General features: G+C 39.8%; 1 protein-coding gene across 1 annotated transcript in view; it reads left to right on the forward strand.

The window, feature by feature from the left end:
* LOC306898739 (uncharacterized protein) overlaps positions 1-17,965 on the forward strand; it is a gene marked incomplete at its 3' end in the record, with an annotated part of 88,107 nt that extends 70,142 nt beyond the window's left edge. Inside the window, exon 5 of the mRNA XM_079464481.1 lies at positions 17,876-17,965. Coding sequence (XP_079320607.1) covers positions 17,876-17,965 — 90 coding nt within the window. The remainder of the gene's footprint in view (positions 1-17,875) is intronic.
* Positions 17,966-18,403: the final 438 nt, after the last annotated feature.

The raw sequence follows: 18,403 nt of genomic DNA on the forward strand, positions 1-18,403 counted from the left end.
GTTGTGTTTTTCTGTATCTACTTTGTTTAGAAGAAGAAACAATATTTAATGGAATATAATGTCACTGCATACTATCAAAACAGAAGTGACATACAGATGTAATTCCAGACTTATTTTTTTGCAGCAAAGAAAAGGTTATTGAACTTGCATGCTGGGGACTTGGAGGTTGCTATTCAGTACCCTTTAACTGACAGCATCTTCCACTGGAAATAGGACTTTCAGCTCACACTCCTCAAAAAGTAGTCCTGTTGCAAGCTGATATACTGTATTTGTAGCAATAATAATGTTATTGCATGGCAGCAGTGAGGTGGTATCTTTCAGCTACAATTATCTGAAGTTTTGGACTGACCATTGATTGTGAACACTTTTGCCAGATATAAAGCTACCCCTTCCAGTGCCACGGACTGTAAACATGAGGCGTGCAATGTCTACATTTTCCACGCCCTGATCAGCCCATACCCTAAGAACAGAGCAAAAGTTTTAATATATATATATATATATATATATATATATATATATATATATATATATATATATATATATAATCTCAACAAAACATTAATGTAGAACATGATGCATGCTTTTAACTTGGTTAAAAAGGGTAACCCATTATATCTAGCTTTAACTTAAGATTTACACAGTCATGCAAAAATAACTAAAATCCTGTATAAATGGCTACTGAAATACAGCATGATCCAATTCATACCAATATAGAAACACTGTATTAGGCAAATACCACACAAAAGTATGCTTTTGGTTATTTCAAAGAGGCTTAAAACCATTCAAGCATGACTGTAAAACTTAAAAGTTCCTAAGGAAAATACTTACCTAAGAGGGAAACCAAACTTCTCCACAGATTCTTGGAAGAATGCCAGGGATGTTGCGGCAAGGTTGTTGGAAGCTGCACCAAGATACATAAACTGCAATGCAGTTTTACTACTTGGATGAAATACAAATGTATATAATAATAATGACAATTGTGTACGGTGTATTTGTCACTGAAAACTGGTGCTTACCTTCCGTGAAAAGCCATCTATGCCACCAAAGATGACAATGTTGTAGCTGTAGGAAAACACACATACAAAAAAGATAGAAAAAATGTTAGGTTTATGCTTTTTCACAGGTAAGCTTTTGAAAAAGCACCGAACTTATACTTGTGAACAAGTAAAAAAAAAATTACCAATTGCAAAATGAAAAACAGCAATTTCTAAAACCCTAGATTATTACTGTCATTTTTAGAATCAATCAAAAAGTAATTTAAGTATGTCAAAAAGTAAATGTGAACAACACAGTTATCCTTGTCATGATTCCGCTATCATGTCATGTTTATTCTTGGTCTTGCAGCGGAGTCATGGCATAGCCTTAGGTTTTGTGTGAGAAAGACATGGCTTTGTTTTGATTCTGACTTGCCATGTGCTTTCTCGTGTCTAGTCAGTGTTTCCCGCCCTTTTGTCTTATTAACCTTCCCTGAGTGTTTCAGTACCCACACCTGACCCTTGTTAATTATCCTGTGTTTGTTACCCTTTAAAACATCCTCGTGTTCATTGTCCTGTGCTCGTTCATTGTATTTTGTACCTTGTACGCCTTGCATAATTATTGCGTCGTGTCTCAAGTCCTTGTGTTTTGGTGAGTTAGGTTAGTCTTGTCCTTAGTATTGTTTTCCCAGTCTAGTTAGTCCGTGTCCTGGTTGTCTCTATTATTTATCCTGTCTTGTTTTACCCCCTCGTGGATTTTTGTTTTCTGTTTTATTAAATAATAAATTCTCTGTTAACCCCTTCATCCCCGTGTCTGCCTGCAATTGGGATTTCCCTATTACCTGTTCGCGACAATCCTGTTTGATGGAGAATATGTGCGCAGTAGCATGAAAGCAGCACTATTAAATAAAGATGGTCTGATGAATAGGTCTATACAAAAGTATAATTATTTCATTACAATATTATCTTACTCTTTTAATTAATCTGTCTTTTGCCAATAGTTTAAAACTTACCGGATTAGTTTATGATTTGTATCAATGTGCATCAAGGACTTGGGGCTAGGAACGGAATAGGTTCTTCGAACAATGCAACCTAAATTGGTAATTCGGGATATGACTCCGATGGTGTCAACACGGTGCCTGGAAGCTCTGATCCGTTCATATTGCACCCGCAGTCCTTGAGCTTGAAGAAGTCCTTTCACCATTCGATATCCAGAATGAGGCTGCCTGGATTTTATGTCCCTCACACACTGGTCCAATTCTTCATCTGTCAGAGTGCTGTACAGTGCCCTAACTGTGAGATTAGACTCAGCCATGCGTCGATGGACTGTTCGTCTCGACACCCCCAAAAGCCCAGCTATGCATGGGATGGACAGATTAATGTCCAAAAGGCTGGAAATGTACTCCAAAGAGAGGACCATTCTTGGTCGTCCAACTGGTCCTTGCTCAAGTTGCACAGTTTTATAGTGTTGCTTACTTTTTTCTTTTTCTACATTTACAACGCTACGTAGCTCTGTCAAGGCATCTAAAATAGGCTGTGAAACTGCTACATGACTGGATATGGCATTTAAGCACACAAATTCTTGTGTGCTAATGAACTCCAAGTAGTCCAAATCCAGAGGCAATTGTGAAAGAATATGCTCTAATCGAGAGCGGAGTCGTTCAAAAATGTGGTCAAGCAGCAGTTCCTTAAAAAAAAACCATCTGCATTAATGAACATAAAGTAATTACATTTGAAACCCTAACATTCTCCCAATAATTGAAATGCAGTTTCAGGGCTCAATTATTAGTAATATGTTTAAAGCAATGGTTATTATCTTAGAACCATGATAAAAGTTTATTTGTAACTTAGTAGTAGGCTCATAGTAAATCACTGAAAACTCACACACAATGAATGAATCCCCAACTTTAGCTTATTCGTGACTTATCCAACCGATTCCCTAAAACTAATATATTCACAGTCAACGTCTGGCGTGATGCAACTTTATTCTACTCTAAAAAGTTTTATGTGGGATCCGGAATCATTGACCAGCTTACAGGTATGGTCAGTATAATGTTAGGTAATCTGCATAGACAGCTGTTTATATCACACAAATACCCCGCTGTAAAGCTACGTTATAACGTAACGTATTGTATGTGTTGACTCTTTTAACCGTGTCCATCTAGCTGCTACATTAATGATGGCTCACAGTCTGTCCAGCTAAATCAAATGTTATATTGTCGAGATTCATCTCGGAGCTGTTGGCTTGTTTCCCGGCTAAAACCCCTTTTTATAAACGTTAATGTAGGTTTCAGTCAAAAACTGGGCAGCAGCACCGTTGAGCTCTAAAGTTATCTTGCTAACTATAACACGTGTTGCCTAGCTGGACTTACCTACATAGTGTCGAGTTTTCCAAATAAATTTTTAGCAACAACATACTTTTGTTCTGTCGAGTCTGATTGTACATAAACAGCAAACTTACCGGAGCGCCTTCATTTTCCCTAGAAGTCATCTTGTTTACAGGTTTAATGTATGTGACTTGGCCTCTTCTTGGATCATGACAGACAGTCAGGTTGACGTGCTCTGATAGGCCGTCCGACGTCGGTTCGGTTCAATGGTTCGGTTCAATTGCAGACGGGCTCTGGGCTCAACTGTTTTTCCTATCCTGGGTAGCCCGGATGTTACCATGTGAAAATTTAACTTGAATTTTTTTATCTGAATTTGAGCAGTCGAATTAGACATGTTTTCTTTGAAAAATATTAACTTGAAATTTAAGATCTGAATAAGAGCAATCAAATTTGATCAACCTGAATGTATTTTATCTGAAATTCTGTAAGTCGATTTTCTTTTTGTATCTGAATTTGTGAGCATTAAATTCAGGTTTTTAAAATGGAAATCAAGAATTTTCATATTTAAATTTCATAGAGGTAAATTCGAAACAAATAATTTCAGATACATGGTTTCCAAAGTAAAATAATTCAAAATCAAGTATTCATTGGCTGTTAAATTCAAAACATTATGTCTCTTATTTGCTTCCATACAGTTCTCCTCTGGCACATGTGGCGAGTCCCCTATTGCGCAATCAGCATCCCATGAAACCGGAGGCAATCAGCACGGTGCACCTGCCGATAGTCAGCACCTGAAGCTACACAGAGTAAAGCCATATTTCAGTCAAAATTCAAAATTTTCTAATGTGTTACTCACCCTCAAGGCATCCTGACTGAATATGACTTTCTTCTGGAAGAATACTGCAGTCGGAGTTATAATACCACGTATCTTTTTACTTCCAAGCGGTAGAAAGAGTGCATTCATCGATCAAAGAACAGCTCAACACTGCTTTGTGGTCTTTAAAAAAAGTCTTCTGAAGCGAATCTATGACTTTGTTTAAGAGAAATATCCATATTGACCGCACTGTTAACATTGATGTCTAGCTCCTTCCCTCCCATTCTATTGCTTGGAAGTAAAATGATATGTGGTTTCTAGAAGAATACCATATTCAGTTAGGATGCCTTAAAGGTAGGGTGGTTGATTTGGAAAGGTGCTAACTTTAGCCTGCTATCACCGAAATTATAATCCAACCTATGCAATTGGCCGTCCAAAGCCACGCCTCCTCCTAACACATGGATGTGTTTTTCGTAAATCCACGTAATGAAATACAAACTAAATCCACAAAATTTGTCTCGAAGTATGTTCAGACAAACATGGTATCGTCTTTCAGACCCTTTGCCTGCTGGAACTGTATCCATGTAAAAGCTGAACCGATGTTAATTCAAGTGTTTGCTTTTTCAAAAACTTTGTTTGGTAGATTTACTTGTTGTCCGTTCTGCAGGACAGTTTCATTGTTGCTGATTGTCTGCCATTCTCCCTACATTGACACAGCAGGTGTGAGCGTGCTTTATGACGCATGCTGTCTGCGTGAACAGGGTGCGCAGTGGTACGCAAAATACTTTGGCTGAAAATGTAAACATGACCAGTCACAGCTTTCGGCCAGAGTGTTTTGATTGGGCGAATGATTTTTTTGTCCTACGCCTTTCACAGACAATATATATTTAAAAAAAATATTATTTGACCACAATACTTCTTGACTGCATGTAAAGAGATTTCCAACCAACATCTTGCCTGAAATATCCCTTTAACATTACACAGCTGCCACTAGAGAGAGAATTTAAGCTGTGACATTCTGTGGTAGGCATGCAGTTAAATCATATAAATAATAGAACAAAAATTACCAAGAGTGTCATTTTGTTAAGAATGAGCATCACAGCGATACAGAAGCTGGGCCTCCGGTGTCCTCTGGAACCTGAGGATGAGACATGAAAACGAAATGATATCAGCGTAGTGCCGCTCTCTTACAGTCTAAGTCGAGGCAGAAAATAAATAAACACTCAAATGACCAGCTAACTAAATTACTAAGAATGATATCAGCACAGTGTCGATCTCATACAGTCTAATTCTATGCAGAAAATAAATAAACACTCAAATGACCAGCTAACTAAATTACTAAGAATGATATCAGCACAGTGTCGATCTCATACAGTCTAATTCTATGCAGAAAATAAATAAACACTCAAATGACCAGATAACTAAATTACTAAAAATGATATCAGTGTAGTGCCGATCTCATACAGTCTAATTCTATGCAGAAAATAAACAAACACTCAAATGACCAGCTAACTAAATTACTAAGAATGATATCAGCACAGTGTCGATCTCATACAGTCTAATTCTATGCAGAAAATAAATAAACACTCAAATGACCAGCTAACTAAATAGCTAAAAATGATATCAGCGTAGTGTTGATCTCATACAGTCTAATTCTATGCAGAAAATAAATAAACACTCAAATGACCAGATAACTAAATAGCTAAAAATGAACACGTGTCTGTCAAACTTTTAGATGTCTTCCTTGGGTAAACCAGCGGTGAAGTAAGATCTGCTCCAACGTTGGCTGTTTCGCTGGATCAATGGATATACACCAATATATAAGGTTGTTGCATGCTGTAAAAGTTTAAAGAAGAGATCTGGTTAGTCATGACCCCTGATACACATAACCTCTGATCATCCTAACTAAACTCTATCAAGTCTCTGATGACGTAATGCCAAGGTCTTACCGGAAACATTTAGGACGGTTTTACACTCGTACTTGCTAGATATGACATCTACTCTATTAACGTACGGCAACATTAGTTTGTCACTTCACTCACCCTGAGAGATCAAAACACAGACATGAGTAGAAAGTTTTCTAAAAGGAATACGGGCGAAAGGATTGTGAGGTCCGTAAACCATTTGCAGCAGGAGTATCCCTAGTTGCCAGACGTTGTTCTGGATGGCGTTGTTCTCGTTCTGGTATACTAAACAGTTACCTGTAAGAAAGAAGTTTTCAGAGTTGAGGGAATCAGTGAATGATCGAAATGAAGAATATGTTTTTACAACGGTTTGAAACGCTAGCTCACCGTAATGACGATAGTATTTTTTGGCAGTGTATGCCGAAAGGCGCATCTAGCCGCGAGCGTTCCGGGGAGGGAGTGTTACACCCTGCAACCCGATGCACGCGGCTGCCCGGGAAAGCATGGCCGACATCTCAGCGTCAGTCTCCTCCGGAGCTCGACTGCCTGATGACAGGAGATCAGAGAAGTCTTCCGCATCCGATGCCAGCAGGTAGCTGTCCGACGGAGCGACAGAGATAGCGTCATCATCCGTGTGCAAAGTCTTACCACTATGAAACGGCCATCTGTCCCAGTCAGTCTCTCAACACAACGTCGAGAGACCGACTGAAGGGGAACTCCACTTGTGTGCAGGTGGAGAAAAAAACCTTTGGAAAAACAGACTTAACTGAGAGGGGCAGTTCTCCTCTGGCACATGTGGCGAGTCCCCTATTGCGCAATCAGCATCCCATGAAACCGGAAGCAATCAACACGGTGCACCTGCCGATAGTCAGCACCTGAAGCTACACAGAGTAAAGCCATATGCAGTCGGAGTTATAACACCACGTATCATTTTACCTCCAAGCGGTAGAAAGAGTGCATTCATCGATCAAAGAACAGCTCAACACGGCTTTGTGGTCTTTAAAAAAAGTCTTCTGAAGCAAATCGATGAGTTTGTTTAAGAGAAATATCCATATTGACCGCACTCTTAACATTGATGTCTAGCTCCTTCCCTCCCATTCTATTGCTTGGAAGTAAAATTATACGAGGTTTCTAGAAGAATACCATATTCAGTTAGGATGCCTTAAAGGTAGGGTGGTTGATTTGGAAAGGTGCTAACTTTAGCCTGCTATCACCGAAATTATAATCCAACCTATGCAATTGGCCGTCCAAAGCCACGCCTCCTCCTAACACATGGATGTGTTTCGTAAATCCACGTAATGAAATACAAACTAAATCCACAAAATTTGTCTCGAAGTATGTTCAGACAAACATGGTATCGTCTTTCAGACCCTTTGCCTGCTGGAACTGTATCCATGTAAAAGCTGAACCGATGTTAATTCAAGTGTTTGCTTTTTCAAAAACTTTGTTTGGTAGATTTACTTGTTGTCCGTTCTGCAGGACAGTTTCATTGTTGCTGATTGTCTGCCATTCTCCCTACATTGACACAGCAGGTGTGAGCGTGCTTTATGACGCATGCTGTCTGCGTGAACAGGGTGCGCAGTGGTACGCAAAATACTTTGGCTGAAAATGTAAACATGACCAGTCACAGCTTTCGGCCAGAGCGTTTTGATTGGGCGAATGATTTTTTTGTCCTACGCCTTTCACAGACAATATATATTTAAAAAAAATATTATTTGACCACAATACTTCTTGACTGCATGTAAAGAGATTTCCAACCAACATCTTGCCTGAAATATCCCTTTAACATTACACAGCTGCCACTAGAGAGAGAATTTAAGCTGTGACATTCTGTGGTAGGCATGCAGTTAAATCATATAAATAATAGAACAAAAATTACCAAGAGTGTCCTTTTGTTAAGAATGAGCATCACAGCGATACTGAAGCTGGGCCTCCGGTGTCCTCTGGAACCTGAGGATGAGACATGAAAACAAAATGATATCAGCGTAGTGCCGCTCTCTTACAGTCTAAGTCGAGGCAGAAAATAAATAAACACTCAAATGACCAGATAACTAAATTACTAAGAATGATATCAGCGTAGTGTTGATCTCATACAGTCTAATTCTATGCAGAAAATAAATAAACACTCAAATGACCAGCTAACTAAATTACTAAAAATGATATCAGCGTAGTGTCGATCTCATACAGTCTAATTCTATGCAGAAAATAAATAAACACTCAAATGACCAGCTAACTAAATTACTAAAAATGATATCAGTGTAGTGCCGATCTCATACAGTCTAAGTCAAAGCAGAAAATAAACAAACACTCAAATGACCAGCTAACTAAATTACTAAAAATGATATCAGCGTAGTGTCGATCTCATACAGTCTAATTCTATGCAGAAAATAAACAAACACTCAAATGACCAGCTAACTAAATTACTAAAAATGATATCAGTGTAGTGTTGATCTCATACAGTCTAATTCTATGCAGAAAATAAACAAACACTCAAATGACCAGCTAACTAAATTACTAAAAATGATATCAGCGTAGTGTCGATCTCATACAGTCTAATTCTATGCAGAAAATAAACAAACACTCAAATGACCAGCTAACTAAATTACTAAAAATGATATCAGTGTAGTGTTGATCTCATACAGTCTAATTCTATGCAGAAAATAAATAAACACTCAAATGACCAGCTAACTAAATTACTAAAAATGATATCAGCGTAGTGTTGATCTCATACAGTCTAATTCTATGCAGAAAATAAATAAACACTCAAATGACCAGCTAACTAAATTACTAAAAATGATATCAGCACAGTGTCGATCTCATACAGTCTAATTCTATGCAGAAAATAAATAAACACTCAAATGACCAGCTAACTAAATTACTAAGAATGATATCAGCACAGTGTCGATCTCATACAGTCTAATTCTATGCAGAAAATAAATAAACACTCAAATGACCAGCTAACTAAATTACTAAAAATGATATCAGCGTAGTGTTGATCTCATACAGTCTAATTCTATGCAGAAAATAAATAAACACTCAAATGACCAGCTAACTAAATTACTAAGAATGATATCAGCACAGTGTCGATCTCATACAGTCTAATTCTATGCAGAAAATAAATAAACACTCAAATGACCAGCTAACTAAATTACTAAAAATGATATCAGCACAGTGTCGATCTCATACAGTCTAATTCTATGCAGAAAATAAATAAACACTCAAATGACCAGCTAACTAAATTATTAAGAATGATATCAGCGTAGTGCCGATCTCATACAGTCTAATTCTATGCAGAAAATAAATAAACACTCAAATGACCAGATAACTAAATAGCTAAAAATGAACACGTGTCTGTCAAACTTTTAGATGTCTTCCTTGGGTAAACCAGCGGTGAAGTAAGATCTGCTCCAACGTTGGCTGTTTCGCTGGATCAATGGATATACACCAATATATAAGGTTGTTGCATGCTGTAAAAGTTTAAAGAAGAGATCTGGTTAGTCATGACCCCTGATACACATAACCTCTGATCATCCTAACTAAACTCTATCAAGTCTCTGATGACGTAATGCCAAGGTCTTACCGGAAACATTTAGGACGGTTTTACACTCGTACTTGCTAGATATGACATCTACTCTATTAACGTACGGCAACATTTGTTTGACACTTCACTCACCCTGAGAGATCAAAACACAGACATGAGTAGAAAGTTTTCTAAAAGGAATACGGGCGAAAGGATTGTGAGGTCCGTAAACCATTTGCAGCAGGAGTATCCCTAGTTGCCAGACGTTGTTCTGGATGGCGTTGTTCTCGTTCTGGTATACTAAACAGTTACCTGTAAGAAAGAAGTTTTCAGAGTTGAGGGAATCAGTGAATGATCGAAATGAAGAATATGTTTTTACAACGGTTTGAAACGCTAGCTCACCGTAATGACGATAGTATTTTTTGGCAGTGTATGCCGAAAGGCGCATCTAGCCACGAGCGTTCCGGGGAGGGAGTGTTACACCCTGCAACCCGATGCACGCGGCTGCCCGGGAAAGCATGGCCGACATCTCAGCGTCAGTCTCCTCCGGAGCTCGACTGCCTGATGACAGGAGATCAGAGAAGTCTTCCGCATCCGATGCCAGCAGGTAGCTGTCCGACACAGCGACAGAGATAGCGTCATCATCCGTGTGCGAAGTCTTACCACTATGAAACGGCCATCTGTCCCAGTCAGTCTCTCAACACAACGCCGAGAGACCGACTGAAGGGGAACTCCACTTGTGTGCAGGTGGAGAAAAAAACCTTTGGAAAAACAGACTTAACTGAGAGGGGCAGTTCTCCTCTGGCACATGTGGCGAGTCCCCTATTGCGCAATCAGCATCCCATGAAACCGGAAGCAATCAACACGGTGCACCTGCCGATAGTCAGCACCTGAAGCTACACAGAGTAAAGCCATATGCAGTCGGAGTTATAATACCGCGTATCATTTTACCTCCAAGCGGTAGAAAGAGTGCATTCATCGATCAAAGAACAGCTCAACACGGCTTTGTGGTCTTTAAAAAAAGTCTTCTGAAGCGAATCGATGAGTTTGTTTAAGAGAAATATCCATATTGACCGCACTGTTAACATTGATGTCTAGCTCCTTCCCTCCCATTCTATTGCTTGGAAGTAAAATGATATGTGGTTTCTAGAAGAATACCATATTCAGTTAGGATGCCTTAAAGGTAGGGTGGTTGATTTGGAAAGGTGCTAACTTTAGCCTGCTATCACCGAAATTATAATCCAACCTATGCAATTGGCCGTCCAAAGCCACGCCTCCTCCTAACACATGGATGTGTTTCGTAAATCCACGTAATGAAATACAAACTAAATCCACAAAATTTGTCTCGAAGTATGTTCAGACAAACATGGTATCGTCTTTCAGACCCTTTGCCTGCTGGAACTGTATCCATGTAAAAGCTGAACCGATGTTAATTCAAGTGTTTGCTTTTTCAAAAACTTTGTTTGGTAGATTTACTTGTTGTCCGTTCTGCAGGACAGTTTCATTGTTGCTGATTGTCTGCCATTCTCCCTACATTGACACAGCAGGTGTGAGCGTGCTTTATGACGCATGCTGTCTGCGTGAACAGGGTGCGCAGTGGTACGCAAAATACTTTGGCTGAAAATGTAAACATGACCAGTCACAGCTTTCGGCCAGAGCGTTTTGATTGGGCGAATGATTTTTTTGTCCTACGCCTTTCACAGACAATATATATTTAAAAAAAATATTATTTGACCACAATACTTCTTGACTGCATGTTAAGAGATTTCCAACCAACATCTTGCCTGAAATATCCCTTTAACATTACACAGCTGCCACTAGAGAGAGAATTCAGCTGTGACATTCTGTGGTAGGCATGCAGTTAAATCATATAAATAATAGAACAAAAATTACCAAGAGTGTCCTTTTGTTAAGAATGAGCATCACAGCGATACTGAAGCTGGGCCTCCGGTGTCCTCTGGAACCTGAGGATGAGACATGAAAACAAAATGATATCAGCGTAGTGCCGCTCTCTTACAGTCTAAGTCGAGGCAGAAAATAAATAAACACTCAAATGACCAGATAACTAAATTACTAAGAATGATATCAGCGTAGTGCCGATCTCATACAGTCTAATTCTATGCAGAAAATAAATAAACACTCAAATGACCAGCTAACTAAATTACTAAGAATGATATCAGCGTAGTGCCGATCTCATACAGTCTAATTCTATGCAGAAAATAAATAAACACTCAAATGACCAGCTAACTAAATTACTAAAAATGATATCAGCGTAGTGTTGATCTCATACAGTCTAATTCTATGCGGAAAATAAATAAACACTTAAATGACCAGCTAACTAAATTACTAAGAATGATATCAGCACAGTGTCGATCTCATACAGTCTAAGTCAAAGCAGAAAATAAACAAACACTCAAATGACCAGCTAACTAAATTACTAAAAATGATATCAGCACAGTGTCGATCTCATACAGTCTAATTCTATGCGGAAAATAAATAAACACTCAAATGACCAGCTAACTAAATTACTAAAAATGATATCAGCGTAGTGTTGATCTCATACAGTCTAATTCTATGCGGAAAATAAATAAACACTTAAATGACCAGCTAACTAAATAGCTAAAAATGAACACGTGTCTGTCAAACTTTTAGATGTCTTCCTTGGGTAAACCAGCGGTGACGTAAGATCTGCTCCAACGTTGGCTGTTTCGCTGGATCAATGGATATACACCAATATATAAGGTTGTTGCATGCTGTAAAAGTTTAAAGAAGAGATCTGGTTAGTCATGACCCCTGATACACATAACCTCTGATCATCCTAACTAAACTCTATCAAGTCTCTGATGACGTAATGCCAAGGTCTTACCGGAAACATTTAGGACGGTTTTACACTCGTACTTGCTAGATATGACATCTACTCTATTAACGTACGGCAACATTAGTTTGTCACTTCACTCACCCTGAGAGATCAAAACACAGACATGAGTAGAAAGTTTTCTAAAAGGAATAGGGGCGAAAGGATTGTGAGGTCCGTAAACCATTTGCAGCAGGAGTGCCCCTAGTTGCCAGACGTTGTTCTGGATGGCGTTGTTCTCGCTCTGGTATACTAAACAGTTACCTGTAAGAAAGAAGTTTTCAGAGTTGAGGGAATCAGTGAATGATCGAAATGATGAATATGTTTTTACAACGGTTTGAAACACTAGCTCACCGTAATCACGATAGTATTTTTTGCCAGTGTATGACTCCGAATAGCCGAAGTCAGTCAGCTTGATGTCCAAAGTGCTTATGTTGACCAGAATGTTGTCTGCACTGATGTTGGTGTGAAAGACGCCGTGGGAAATGCAGTGCTGTGCTGCCTTTACTGCCTGACGCATAATGACGCGTGCTATCTTTTCGTTCAGCGAATTAAGGTCGGTTAATTTCCTCAATACAACGCAGGAACCAGGGTCCTCCATGACAATATACGTTTTAGTTGGCTCGTGAAACCATTCCAACATTTGTATGACGTAGGGGCTCGTGGGAGGTTGTTTCAGTAGAGTCAGCATTGCCACTTCATTCATCACCTTATCGGTATAACCAGCCTAGAAAGAAGAGTATAAGACAGGGTTACTTCGCTATCGTAAACCCTTTCCGCTTATATTTGGATGGACGTTATGTAGATACGATCACAAACACCTGACCTGCTCAAAGCTCTGTGGACTATATTCTTGTTTACTGCAGGTTCATATTAATCGTATCGTGTCATAGGCCATTGAATAACTACACATAAATGGATTCTGATTGATCAACTTACCATACTATAAGTGAATTTGCTCCAATAAGGCCTAGGGACTCGTTTGACGGCGAGCTGTAAATAAAAAACACGATTATATCACAATCCATTTAATGTGTACATGTGTTGATTCATCTCTAGCTACAAAAGGAGTAAAATGTTTGGTGAAATAGCGCTACCCTTTGGCCATCGGATTTTCGGGTTACCAAAACGACATTGCCGAAGCGTTCCTTGCATAAAAGACTGTACTCCTCGTCATAAAGAGAATCAAATATTCCTGAAAAACACACAGACACAGAGAATGTAGTATAACTGTATATGATGTGGCCAATTCATGTGATTGTGCAGTCATGTTTGTGGTTAGTTTCATCGGGGGTGACATTTCAAATAAAACCGCAGGCGATAAAGTAACTGGTGGACTCACCATCAGACGGCTTAAACATCGGGGGAACAGACAGCGGTGTTCTTTGGCTCATCTCTTCTGCACGTTTTTCTAAAACACAAAGTAACAGAACAGTGATTATAACAGTCAAAACAATCGACGTGAAAAGGCAAATTGTGAGTATAAATGTCCAGGTTATTTCATCTCACCGTGTTGTTTGTTCTTGTCATTGTTCTGGAGGCTGATGCTCTCTGTGCCAGTGGAAACACTGACAGAAGAACACTCAGTACGGATCTGCTCGCTGTCAGCCGTTTGCTGGAGGCCAGAAGCACACGGGACGGGATCGTCCTCCTCTAAAGCCTCCACTCTGGTCTCGCGATCACGAAAGAGACGCTTTACAGCCTTCCACGTTCTCTTGAAGAACCCCCGGATTCCTTTCTTCTTCTTTTCTTTGCTACGTTGTTCTAAAACACAGAACAAATAACTATAATTACAAGTGTGTGATTATCACGTATTCGCCTCTTCAGACCAAGGCACAGAGAACTATTTCAACGAAAAGAACATCAACAGAAATGTCCAGGTTTACACATTTACTGTATGTCATCTCACCTTCTAGCGGGGTTTTGGGGAGGAAGCGCATGACGGGACGCCACCTCTTTTCCCTACACTTTTCTAATCGATCTGCATTGATTGAAATGATAAGCCAGAGGTCAAACACACACCCAAAAAAAACATTTAAAGTCATGATGAGCATAAATGATAAAATGCACATTTGTTTTGTCTTACAGTGTTGTGGGAAGTCAGGAAAGGGGCGAGTGACTGAAGGCACCGTCGACGAGATCTGCTCTCGGACACCTAAAAAAATCAATTCATCTCTCAAGCAGCAGCTGTGATCGTGTTCGCAGCAGCGGTGGTGGCGGCAGCGGAAGTAGTCCATATGGTCATCCAAGCGGTTGGGACAATTTTGGAGGAAATAATCTATTCTCTGCACCCTTCTTATTGATGCCCACTTGAGACGCTCACAAGCACTCCGTGTTCTCTTTAAGCAGCCACTCTTTCCTTTCTTCTTCCCTATTTTAAAACACAGAAGTGTGTGTTACTGTATTACATCATGTATTTGGCCCTTCAGACTGAGGCGGACAGAAAACTTGTCATTCATTCAGCTGTTATCTGCACACATGTCTAGGTTTGCCCGGTTTTATCACCTCACCTTGTTGTTCATTTTTCTCTCTGTCCTTGCAGCGGTGGCGACAGAAGGGACGCTTTAAACCCTTCCATGCACTCTTGAAGCAGCCACCCTTTCCTTTCTTCTTCCCTATTTTAAAACACAGAAGTGTGTGTTACTCTATTACATCATGTATTTGGCCCTTCAGACTGAGGCGGACAGAAAACTTGTCATTCATTCAGCTGTTATCTGCACACATGTCTAGGTTTGCCCGGTTTTATCACCTCACCTTGTTGTCCATTTTTCTCTCTGTCCTTGCAGCGGTGGCGACGGAAGGGACGCTTTAAACCCTTCCATGCACTCTTGAAGCAGCCACCCTTTCCTTTCCTCTTCTCTTCTTTGGTATGTTGTTCTAAAGCACCGAACAACAACAGTGATAATCAAAAACAAGGAGAACGTTGATCATGTGTTTGGCTTTTCCGACTGAGGCACACAGAAGTATGATATATCTGTTATCATCATAAATGTCAAGGTTTGTCATCTCACCTTGGTCCTCATTGTCCTGTGGGCTGACACAATCTATGTCTTCTGCTGAAGCATCAACTGGCAGCGCAGGGTCGTGCTGGATGATTCTGCAGACAGACCTTTCGCTTCTGGTGATGCTGACTACTTCCAGATCATCGGCTCTGGCCTCTTTGGGTGGAGAAGCTGTAGTCGGTGGCTGGCAGGGACCGGTCTGGTCTCTGTCAGATTTTCGCTGGAGGCCTGAAGTGCTCGGGACGGGCTCGTCCTGTACAATAGCCTCCACTTCGGTCTTGTGGCTGCTGCGAATGAAGGGACGCTTCATAGCCTTCCAAGTTCTCTTAAAGAAGCCACGGATTCCTTTCCTCTTTTTATCTTTGGCATGTTGTTCTACAACACAGAAAAACACACCGTAAAAACAACCAAACAAAAGCCATTGACGTGTTAGAGTCACAACTCACACATAAGGAAATGATTGTGAAGACAGAGAGAACCTTTGACAGGGACCTGATATGCTAGAAGTCCATCTGACCATAAAGTGATTGGTTAGCGATTTAACGTCATGGATGTTTTTCATAAATAAATGTTCTCATCAGATTGACTTCCAGAAATGTGCAATAATCGATGTATTGGATAAATCGTTAAACGCATATGAAGAACTATAAACGTGAAGGTAACGGCTGCAGCGAACTCGGCACGTGACCACACACAGTCAAACAAACACTGTGAAAAACGCTTTCTGGTGTTATTGAGACGATTGTTTAAAACGATTCGCACAAATAAATCATCGTTAAAGATGTTTGTTCACATACCGACTGTGTTTACAAGACGTACACATACCGTTTGTAGTGCCATCGGACATCACCGTGACAGGACCAGGTTCTGGTTTACTATCTTCGGTGAAAACTTCCATGAGGAGCCCAGGTACAGCTGTGTCAACCGCTCGCTCGGATGATCCACTCAAACACTTGATATCCGACATGAAGTGAGTCGATGATCGCAGGACTTGAGCAGTAATTCACTCTTATGAGTCGCTGAGGGACGCAGCACTTCTTCAGCGTTGCAAACAAATTGACGTCACAGACAGATCCGAGGCTACTCGCTGCAGAGCTTTCTTGTAGCTCCTCCTCCTCGCTAGACGTCCAGCGAGGAGGAGCTTCATGTCCAGCGAGGAGGAGCTACAGCCTCGAACTTCACCGCTGTGCAGCACGTGATGCGTCCCACATGGGAAGATGGCGGAGAGTCAGAAACATTTCGAGGTAGTCGGAGTATGCAAAAAATGATCTTTAAAGATAAAATTAACTTTTACTTGTGTGCAAATGTTTTCTCAGCTGTTTTTGAGTCCCTGAATGTGCAATCGTGCATATTTTAACGTTAGCGTCAAAAACCCAAGAACTAACGTAACATGTAACGTTAATTTGTGGGGAATTATTTGAATGCATGACATGGAGATGAAAAAGCACCCGGAATGAAGCACACATATTTGAAAACAATCATACATTATCATGGTCATGCCACAATTAATAGAGAAAACTGTCATTGGTTTTGTAAAGATGATGTGTCGCAACTAGACTGGAATTACTTGTGCAGTTAACTGTTTAAATGCACAACGCCTTCCAGCTAATAAGAATCCAGTGTTGAGACTGACCATGGTATAATATAGCATGTTAAACTTTTCTTCTTACATGTGACTGCTCCAGATTTATTGTTGTAATAATTGCGTGTATTGATTTGTTTTAGAAACTTAGCAAATCATATTTCACCTTGCATTTGGACTATGTCCTTCCTGAGTGACTTTGAGCTACAGCTTTTAACTTTGCTTGTAAACCATTATCAACAGCAGTGAAATGTCATCCTATAATACATTCAGAATACACTATATAGCCCACTGTATGTCTACTCTTAATTAACCGGGTGCACCACTTCAGCTTCGAGGGACTGACTGTGGAATATTTATCCATTTCTAGTTATTTGATCACCAAAATGAACTGCAATAGTGATTCGAATTTAATGACTAAGATTTTCACTTTGCATCTTTAAGTCTGACATGCCTGCAATCAGGAGGTGGTGGTGCCATCAGTTACTGCAAGCTTTTCCTCTGGCAAGGTATGATATTGATAACTATACTTTGAATAAAGATATGCATTATGAGCATTCCTCAGTATGTAGGTAATTTGTCATAAATAATGCACACTGGGAAAAGTGTACTGTTTTTGCACTCTTTCTATAAAGCCAACTGTCAGTCAACATACAAGTGATCCAACCGGATAATTCATGGAGGTCATCGCAACTGTGCCAGACGTCATGGAGGTCATCCCAACTGTGCCAGACGTCATGGAGGTCACCCCAACTACGAGAATCCATGTATGTTCATAAATATATGTTTATCTATTGTTTGACTTATTTATGCAATTACCTTCCTGTTTCATAAAAGTGTTTGAGCAGCAATTGAATATTGACATTATTATTGAAATGTCTTATCTTTTTGCACAAAGGACTCTGCTGTGATGAAACGGATTCAGCTTCCCAGTGACTGGGTGGAGGACAACCGTACACACTTTACCTACCACAGATCACAAGCATGAGTGAGGATGATGCCTTGTTGGCCATAACAAGGATCTGTTTTTTGACACCATTTTTTATGATGGTGAAATGGATGAAGACAAAATCCGGGCTCCCTTCCTTTTCACATTTGAAAGAATGGAGGACATGGAGTTTTTCATGCAGGAAATGTATGATAGAAGAAATCTGCGTGTGTCTTGCCTGCATAACCCTGACCTTTGAAACATCAGTTAGCCTTTTTATGTGTAAATGTTTTTTTACTTGTGTTGAAGTTTTAGCTAAAAAAATCTTGTTTTTCAACAATTAAAGTTATGTAGGAAAAGAATTCTGGCAGCTTTGTTTACTAACATTCAATTGTGTTTTTTACAATTTGTTGCTAGTGATAGATCCAACTGCGGAATATGGCTTGCCGATCTTATAGATCTAAAATTTGACTCCAGTTTCAGATCTCTCTCCTTCAG

The sequence above is a fragment of the Barbatula barbatula genome, assembly GCF_947034865.1.
Source record: "Barbatula barbatula genome assembly, chromosome: 9".
Lineage (NCBI taxonomy): Eukaryota > Metazoa > Chordata > Actinopteri > Cypriniformes > Nemacheilidae > Barbatula > Barbatula barbatula.